This window comes from Manis pentadactyla, chromosome 10 (assembly GCF_030020395.1).
Source record: "Manis pentadactyla isolate mManPen7 chromosome 10, mManPen7.hap1, whole genome shotgun sequence".
NCBI lineage: Eukaryota > Metazoa > Chordata > Mammalia > Pholidota > Manidae > Manis > Manis pentadactyla.
In genome coordinates, this window is record NC_080028.1 from 30,028,868 (window position 1) to 30,038,521 (window position 9,654).

Consider the following 9,654-nt stretch of genomic DNA (forward strand, 5'->3'; position numbering starts at 1 on the left):
TGGTCTATTAGATGTTTCAGGCGTAATCATTTGCTGCAGGCAGCCTCAGGTTTTTGTTAGCCTTATGCTCTTTTCAAACAATATGTGCTGCTTTTGATCCCTGAATGATTTCCGTGTTATGTGAAAATGAGACAGAGCACCTTGGATAAGTCCTTCAGGAGTCCCCAGACAACTTAGAACAGCAAACACAATAATTTGTGAATAAGGTTTGCTCTGCTCCCTCCAGATCTGGGACCAGGGCTCAACACTGGGAATTTGGACTGTTATCTTCAAGGTGGCTACTGAGGTTGGGAGGGGGTAGGCAAGGGAAAATAAAAATGACACAAAGCTTTCCTACTAATTTTAAGTTTCATTTTTCTTTATGGAGTGTTGGCTTGGTTACTGTAAACCACTAACTGTTTCCCAGAGTACCTACAAAATAGGTGCTGACAGTCTCTGCTTGTTTTTTGATATTTCTATAAAGGAACAGGAGCTTGGAGCTCTACACTCCATCACTTTGCTGAAGTCATTCCCTGTTCCTCTTTTTATTTCTAGTCTGTATTCTCTCCAAATGGCCTTGGGGAACCACAGCGCCATCACTGAGTTCATCCTCCTTGGACTGTCTGCAGACCCCCACGTCCAGGCCCTGCTCTTTGTGCTGTTCCTAGTGATTTACTTCCTGACCCTGATTGGGAACCTGCTGATGTTGTTGGTCATCAGGACCAATTCTCACCTCCACACGCCCATGTACTTCTTCCTGAGTCACCTCTCTTTCCTGGATCTTTGCTACTCCTCAGCCACTGTGCCTAAGCTGCTAGAGAACCTCCTGTCTCAGAAGAAAACCATCTCTGTGGGGGGCTGTCTGGCTCAGGTCTTCTTTGTGTTTGACACTGGGGGCACTGAAGCCTGCCTGCTCACAGTAATGGCCTATGACCGCTACGTTGCCATCTGCCACCCTCTGCTCTATGGACAGGTCATGACCAACCAGGTCTGTATGAGGCTGGTGTGCAGCTCCTGGGGCCTGAGCTTTCTGGATGCACTCATCAACATCCTACCAGCTATGAAATTGGACTTCTGTAAGGATCAGTCCATCCCCCACTACAGCTGTGAGCTGCCCTCTCTCTTCCCTCTGTCCTGCTCTGATGTCTCCACCAGTTTTACTGTTCTGCTCTGTTCCAGTCTCCTGCATGCACTTGGAACCTGTTTGCTGATTGTATTCTCCTACATCCTTATTGTCTCCACCATCCTCAATAACAGCTCCTCCTCGGGTAGAGGCAAGGCCTTCTCCACCTGCTCCTCTCACCTCACTGCTGTCCTCCTATTTTATGGTTCATTTTTCATTCGTTATCTCATGCCAACCTCAGGCTCACCCCTGGAGTTGATCACCTCTGTCCAGTACAGTGTGGTCACTCCCTTAGTGAATCCCCTCATCTACAGCTTGAAGAACAATGAAGTTAAAGCAGCTGTGAGAAGGACTTTTAGAAAATATCTCAAATATTAGCTGGCCAAAGACAGAAGATTGTGGGGAGTTAGTTTACTATAGCAGGATCCATTGTTAGTTAACACTAAGAGCATTTCCTGATTTTCCTGAATGTGGAGCTAAGAGAGTATAATAGAAATTTACAAATCTTTTGGGGTCCAGGTAGAGAAAAGTGGATCACATTCATTCTGGATGAGGGGCAAAGTAAAACCTCAAATGACCATATGAATCCAGCCATTTTCCTTGAACTGTCTTTTGGCTGCTTTGAAGGGGCTTCATCCCATCCTGTTTCTCTTCACTACGCAGTTCAGTGAACAACATGAAATAAAGTCACCGAAGTATCACAGAAGGGAGCATAAAACAAACCTGTTGAATCTTTATTCAATTCAACATGCTTACACCTTACACTTATACAAAGAGACATGTCAATTATATATCAATTTTGAATTTTGAAATAAAAAGTAAAATGTTTTAAGGCAAAAATTTCACATAAGCTCAGTAGATTCTCATTGTGGTCCAATAACTCAGCCCCAGAGATGAGGATACTTCCCATGCGAATGTGAAGCTGGAACCTGTGCCTGTGCTCTAAGCTGCTCTTTGCCACACTTGTACAGCACGAGGCCTCACAGGGGCAGCCAATGCAAATTGGATAGTTGCATAAATAACTGTTTCTGATTTTTAAATATGTTTAATCATCAAAATGTTCATCCCAATTATGTTTAGAGATACAGTTTTTGTGCTATGGGGAAGCAACCTGTCAGGTGAATTATGTCTCACTATTCCTTAATAATTCCCAACAAGCTGTCTCCCCAGTAAGTGCCAATAGGAAAAGACCTCCCAGCTTGACTACTTTCAAAGACCACAAGACTCCAGGGTTTACCACTAAAGCATCAACCCTACAGTTCTATAGCCTGTATCATGAGAATCCCATACGATTTTTCTATAAGCTTCGCTCTTCTAGTTAATGAGTTTAAAGTTTGCCTTCAGACTGTGACCTTAGGGAATACAGCCTTCTGACTTGCAAGATATACCACCTCCATCAGCCAATCTGGGCCCCTTAAGCTAGATTACATCTGAAGATCACTCGCTTCACTGATCTTATTTGCCCATATATAGAGTCACAGAGGCAGCTAAATGAAGGTTAGCCTCTGGGTTGGGTTGGGATGACCTGAGAGAAGTCTCTCCTGGGCTCCTTTCAGAATCTGAGTGTTTCCGACTGGATTTACTATGTGACAGTGGCAGGACCAAAGCACAATTCAGACGATAAGTGTCCTTAGGCTCCTCCTTCTGAGACGGTCATTTGTCCTTCCTCACTGAGACTTGTAAACAGAAAAATTAACATGGATGCTTCCTAAAATTAGGCTACAGAAATATTGGTTCTACTGTGTCTGGTGATCACCTAATAGAAATGATTTCTTATATCATGGTAATATTTGAGCCAAAAGATGACTTTTGTGCCAGAAAAATGCAGATGTCCATGATTTTTCTTAAGGTCCCCCTTGTTCTTATCAAGAGACTTCCAATTTCTGCTTCCTTCCGCTCACATAGCCTTTGGTGCCTCACCGTCTCAGGCATGTCCTTTCACCGTGACTTCTCTCACCATCTTCTCCTTGTGCTGCAGACTGAGTTCCAGACACTAAGAAGTTTATGGATGTTTCTGTCCCTGGAGGCTCTTGTCCTCTTTTATTTTCAGCACCTACTAAATAAACTCTCTCTATGCTCTTCAGTGTTGTGTGTGCACTGGCTGTGGAAACTGCACTGATTGGGAAGCTGATACCAAAACGGAGAGGTTCCCAGTCTGGGGAGGGGTGCGGGAAGCACATTCAGTAATAGACTTAGGTGGTCTGAGATTATCCTCCTTCCCTAAATACATAAGTAGATCTTAAATACATGTACTGAAAATAGCTTACTTTTTTATTATGAACTATGTTATCAAATCTGGTCATCAACTATGTTAATAAGAGAAGAGAAAGAGCAGGATCCTGAGAAGATTCAAAGGGAAATACTGAGGTGTGTGAAGCTTGCCTCCCATGCACACAGACCACAAGCTTTGTGGCCCTTCCCACTTCAGGGTGCTTTCGGACATCGAAGGTCTTTATGCTCTTCTGAGTTTCTTACATTCCCAATAATGGTCACCCAGACTGTGTCTGCCTTTCAGCACTAGGTCTGTCTCTTATCCTGTCTTCATTAATATGTCTCTCCAGGACCTATGTAATTAACTAATATTTTCTGTGGGATTGCACCAAATAGATAAAATCTGAGACTTTTTTTCTTAGAATATCTTCTTGAAATGATATAAGATCATTGGGTCTAAACAGTTAATACTTTATAATGCTTTTGATGTTCTTTCCACTCAGAATTTATTGAACTTAGGTTTGGGCAAATATTAATTTAAGTAAAATTAATTCACATTATATAGCATTATAAACTTGAGCCAAAAGTGATAGGCTGGAAGGTGATAATTATTTTTGGTGATTACTTTTTAAATGACCCAGAAAATGCAATGTCTTGCTCCACTTCTCTTTAGGGTGATATCTGATGTGAACATATGCACGAAACTAGAGGTGACCCATCTGAGAAGTGCTTAAACACAGCTACCCAGGCAAGTTGGGAAATAAGATATTTTGTTAAGACCATCACCCTGTGCTCTAATTTTTTCCTACCCTCTGCACTTCTCTATACAAGCACCCAAAATTCTTTCTCTTCACCTTTTTCTGAATTTCAAAATAGGCATTCAGTTGAATTGAAGCCCCTGTGTTCCATCTCTCAAGTGAAGAGAATTTGAAATTAGTGCTCACTTTTGACTGCAAGGTTGAAATAAAGCCCTGACATCAGTTGGTCACAGTGAGAGGATCTATACTGGAAGCCAGGGGTGTAAATAAACCATAGACTCTCATGACGTGGGCTTTCACCTGTTTTGCTGACGGGTTGTATGCACTCAGCTCAGAACAGAGGTTTCCAAGTATTGAATGTCTAACCCATAGTTCCTCCAAAATCCTTTCAATGTGCTGGAGTTTTCTCAGGCTGAATACTGGAAACAAAAGTGGGATGTAGCCAAGTCTACACTGACAGTAAATGCAGAAAAATTAGAGAGTAAATATAGAGCAAATATCTGACCAAAATCAGGCAGTAAATTAACAAATTTTGAGAAATTTTCCAGTTAACCTGAATGGACTAAATTGACTGTTTATTACTGAAGAGTACAAATAAATTGTTTACTTAGACAAGATTTTACGAACTCAAAGACAGAAAGGTTGACTTCTCCATCTGTCATTCATCTTTGCTGCAGAATCAGAATCAGTTTGGACCAGCAAACTGGCCTTTGAAGTTCTCACCAGGTAGAGAAGTAATTTGAATATGGGATCTGATTAGGGGTGGGAGTCTGGGAACTTGTGTAAATAAAAATAAGAAGAGAAAGGAAAGTTAGACAAAACAGGGCATAGGCTGGCCCAGCTGGAATGGAATCTGTTATGGTGAGTTCTCTGGGCAAGGACAATGTGAAACTCGTGAAATTTTCCAGGGAAGACCCAGGAATTCAGAGGCAATTCAGAGTTCTAGTTGACAGGTCAAGATGACTGTAAGCAGTTACCATACCAAGAAGGAGGACTCATGAGGGAATAGAGTATGAGATTTCAAGGAGGACACAAAACAATTTACCCAGTATGAAAATTCAGCCCTGAATGTTGAAAAAGTATGACTGGAAAAACAGAATATGTGTGTTTGCACAACAGTTCAACACAGGTTAAGTTACTTACCCACTGTATTTAAATACGAATCTTGCACAAAGTAGATCCATAATACTTTGTATAATGAGATAAGTAAGAATTGATGAAGTAATGCATAAATGAATGAATGGAAACATGGATGGACAGATGACTGAATTCACAGACAGAATGGGTATTGGAGGCGATAAATGAAATATTAGATGACTAAATAATTGGATGGAATGACAGATAAATTATCCATGGATAGAGGAGTGTCATGATTTAAACAACCATACAAATGTGGACAGAAATGAGCTAGTAGGTGTGAGCTGTTCCCTGAGGGGAAGGAATCTTTAGCTGCCAATTATTACAACAGAAGATAAGTCTTTTGCCTTCACAACCACTACAAAATGAGACCCTCAGTTCCTCATAGCCTTTCCTCTCTCCCCACTAGCAGGTCATCCTCAAGTTTTGTTAAACTTGAATTCATCATGGAATATTCCTTTAATAAAGCACATATCATATGTCATATTTGCTTCATTCTTTCATTCTTTGTACATTCAGCAGACATCAAGGAACCATCATTGCCTCTCATTCTGCTGTATGTTCAAGATAGTCTTGGTCTATCTCCAAAAGCAAGTAACATACTTGGAGGAGGAAAAAGAACAACTACTCACACATCCTACTAAAAGCCAGAGCAGGATAGATATCCAAATGAAGACCCAAAACAGGTTATAGAGTAAGGAGAAAAAGAGTACACAGAATGCAGAGATGCAGACATGCTCAAGAAAATGGATGTCAGCTGGTCATGACATAAAAATCACAGATATGGTAGCTTCATAGACCTGGGACAGATGTTAAGCTTATCTACTCACTCTCTCAATGCCAGCAAGTTACTACAACGTTTTCAGTTCCAGTTTCCTCATTCTCAAATTTGAAATAATGCATCTCCCACCCTTGCTGTGATCTTCAAGTAGAGAAAAAGCTAAATCCAGTACCTAGATATAACTGGCACCAAAGAAACGATAGGTGTCATTATTTTGCACAGTCTGTGCTGGCTGAGGAGATATTTAAGACAGATGCACAATTGAGAAAGTAGGAATTATGATAAAGATTGAAGAGTCAATAGGATTTGGGTCAAGATTTGAAGGGAAAAAGTTCAACATGGCATCAGCTAAAGTCAAGGCAGAGAACAGGCGAGTAATGAGGGCAGCAGGGCACATCTAGCAGGACAAATGGATGACCGATTCTGCAACCTGGAGGCCCATCAGAACCACCCAGAGACTGCTTAGAACACACATCACCAGGTTCCAAAAACGACCTAGTAAGACAGGATCTCTGCAGGGAGAGAAGTGACTACAAAGATTGGTTAATCTTAACCAATGTGAGAAGTTCGTCATTCAAAGAGGGACTGCTGCAAACAGTACTGTAGACTTAAAGTTCTGGTTATAGGCTTATATTGAGTGGATGCAAATCCTGACTGTTCAAACTGAGGAACTGAACACATTTTATAATTCTTGGTCTTAGTTTTTGTGAGGTTTTTCTACTTTTAAATATATAGATTAGTAATGTCCCTCCTTACCCCATTCCTCACCACACACACATGTGCACATACATGTTTCAAAATTGTCCCTTGAATCAAGTAACTAAATGCACTAGAGACACATGAAGAATAAAAATATAACAAACACAACATGTTATTTTTAAGAAATATTGGACTATTGCAAGCTTTTGAATGAAGAGTAAAAGACTGTGTGGCTGAAACCAGAAACTATTAGAATCACTTCTCTATGAAGTGTACTGGATATAATACAATGAGTAGTGTTGTAGGATAAAAGCACAGGACAGTTCAAGAAGATGAAATGAATTAGTTGGGACTAGACTGAAAAATTATATGAAGTTCTCCAAAGATATTTAAGGTAGAGGAGTCAGAAGTGGAAAGAACATAGATGGGCATAGGGTTGAGGAGCTGTGCAGTTAGAAATGTAAGTGACGAAAGAATTCTAGGGAAGCAGGGAAAGTAGAATTTTTAAAAATGGATGTAAAAGATAAGCAGGCTGAGGAGAGATGTATGCATACACTGAGTGAAATGGAAAGTCTGAGGCGCCATGAAGTCAAGGTGAACACCTATGCGTCTTTCTGCTTTCATTCCAGTAAAGTATCTCCCAGTATGGTCTTAGGAAACCACAGCACCATCACGGGATTCCTCCTCCTGGGGCTGCCTGCCGACCCCGACACCCAGGTCCTGCTCTTTGTGTTGTTCCTGCAGATTTATCTCCTGACCATAATGGGGAACCTGATAATGATGGTGGTGGTGAGGACAGATTCTCACCTCCAGTGACCCATGTACTTCTGAGTCATCTCTCTTTCCTGGATCTTTGTTTAACTTCAGTCACTGTGCCCAAGATGCTGGAGAACCTCCTGTCTCAGAAGAAAGCAATCTCAGTGGAGGGCTGCCTCGCTCAGGCTTTTTTCATATTTTCCATTACAGGGACTGAAGCCTTTGTGCTCTCTGCCATGGCTTATGATCGCTACAATGCCATCTGCCTCCCGCTGCTCTATGGCCAGGTGATGAGGAAACAGTTGTGTGGGGGTCTGGTATGGGTCTCATGGGGCCTTTTCTCATTAACACCCTCACGGCTTGAAATTTGGACTTCTGCGAGCAGTCCTGGCTTGCTTTGCCGTCATGCATGCCTCTGGGACCCTACTCTTGATTTTCTTCCCATCTGCCTGCATTGTCACTTCCATTCTCTGGCATCAGTTCCACTGTGGGCAGAAGCAAGGCCTTCTCCACCTGCACCTCCCATCTCATTGCTGTGATCCTGTTTTCTGGCTCAGCAGTTCTGCCATCTCATGCAAACCCCAGGTTCCCCATGTGCATTGGCTTTCTCCACTCCCCTAGTTAATCCCCTTGTCTGCGGCTTAAAGAACAAGGAAGTAAAGAAAAGAATGTTGCAGAAGGTCTACAACACCTCAGGGAGCAGAGAACAGGCTGAATATGACTCAGAAATGGGGAAGAACCTCATCATATGGTTGAATAATAGACAAAGGGAAAAGCTTCTTACTTCGGAATATATATGACAAAATGTCTTACAAGAGCCTGTCTCCTTTGAAATGTTTAAGAAAAGCCAAGAGCTACTTGTTTGCTTTGGCTCACATTTACTTCATTCAGGGACAAAGCAATGTATCAGATAATTATTATTTTGACACAGATTTTGGTACCAATTTTTGGCACAATTATTAATTAGGTACAGACTTACACTACCTTTCAATTAGTAAACATTACCAATGCAGCACTGAGAAAATTGTCTAGAACCTGAATTCTTACCTTGATCTAATATTTAGAAGGAAAGCCTTGCTATAAATAAAAAAGCAATGTCCACTGATAATAAAGAGACATAAACTTCATATTTAGGGTTGAACAGAGAGCTGGGAATGAGTTTGAACTGGAGAGAGACTTGTAGACAGAAGGAGCTAAGTATTGCTGAGAGAAGTAGTGTCCTTTTAGGGCAAAGCCAGACCCACAGACACCTTCTATACTCTGTGCCTTTCCTGGCACCTTCACCTGGTGGCGCAGGGGAAAGAATCCACTCCTTCTAGGGAGGCCATCATCCCTGTTGTGTCAGTGGGGCACCACTGTGGGAACTGCTGGAGGAAGAGTGCCCAGACTCCACCGGAACCACATTCGCTGCTGCTTCAGTTTCCACTCACACTTCCCACTGGCTGAGCCTAACCAGAAGCCACCAGCATGGGAATCTGGGAAATGGCTCTGCAGGCGTCTAGTCCAGGTAATTAATATAAAGCCTGTACATAGGACAAGTTTCTGGCTGATGGCCAACAGAAAACTAGCATATTGGGTATTGTCCTCCTTGGGGGAGAAAAAGGAGATTAGGCAAGGTAAAACCAGGTGACAGAAGATGGGATAAAAGGGAGAATGGGAAGGATAAAGGGGAAAAAAGAAGGACAAGACTTCAATAAGGGTCAGAGTAATGAGGAAGAGGGACACCCTCGGGAGAACAGGAATTGGAAACTCAAGTCTATAGGTGCACTGGCGCCCTCAGGTGGCCGAATGGATCTACTGCATCAATGTACACAGAAGTTTAAGATAGAAGAAATCCTCTGTCACAAAATACTGCCTGTGAGGACTCAGTGGTTCTTTTTCTAAAATTGGGAATCCTAGGAAATTTCCAAGGACCCTCCAGGAACAGGCTTGCTTTGGTGGCCTCCTCCTTCCCTTTTTGCACCTGTAACACCTGATGGTGTCTCTGTTCTCACCTGGGCACTGCTCTCTGCAGACCTCTCCCAGAGTTAATAGATGCTCCAAATACACCGAAATCCTTTTTTTCTAAAAGATATTTTACTTGAAAAAATCTAATCTATAATCTAGCAAAACACTTACTGGAAAACCTGCATTTATCTACTTTCAAATTTCAGGCCTTTCCTCCATTTTGCCAGATTGCATGTGTATTTTCTTAATTATCCTCCCTGATG

At 41.9% G+C, this 9,654-nt stretch overlaps 1 protein-coding gene across 1 annotated transcript; it reads left to right on the forward strand.

Moving 5' to 3' along the window:
* Positions 1-550: 550 nt before the first annotated feature.
* Positions 551-1,480, forward strand: LOC118914841 (olfactory receptor 8S1-like). The gene has a single exon (XM_036890092.2). It carries the CDS (start codon positions 551-553, stop codon positions 1,478-1,480), a length of 930 nt encoding a protein of 309 aa, XP_036745987.2.
* Positions 1,481-9,654: the final 8,174 nt, after the last annotated feature.

Excerpts from the sequence above, each read along its gene's own strand:
- LOC118914841 (XM_036890092.2), top strand. The coding sequence starts at position 551 with ATGGCCTTGGGGAACCACAGCGCCATCACTGAGTTCATCCTCCTTGGA.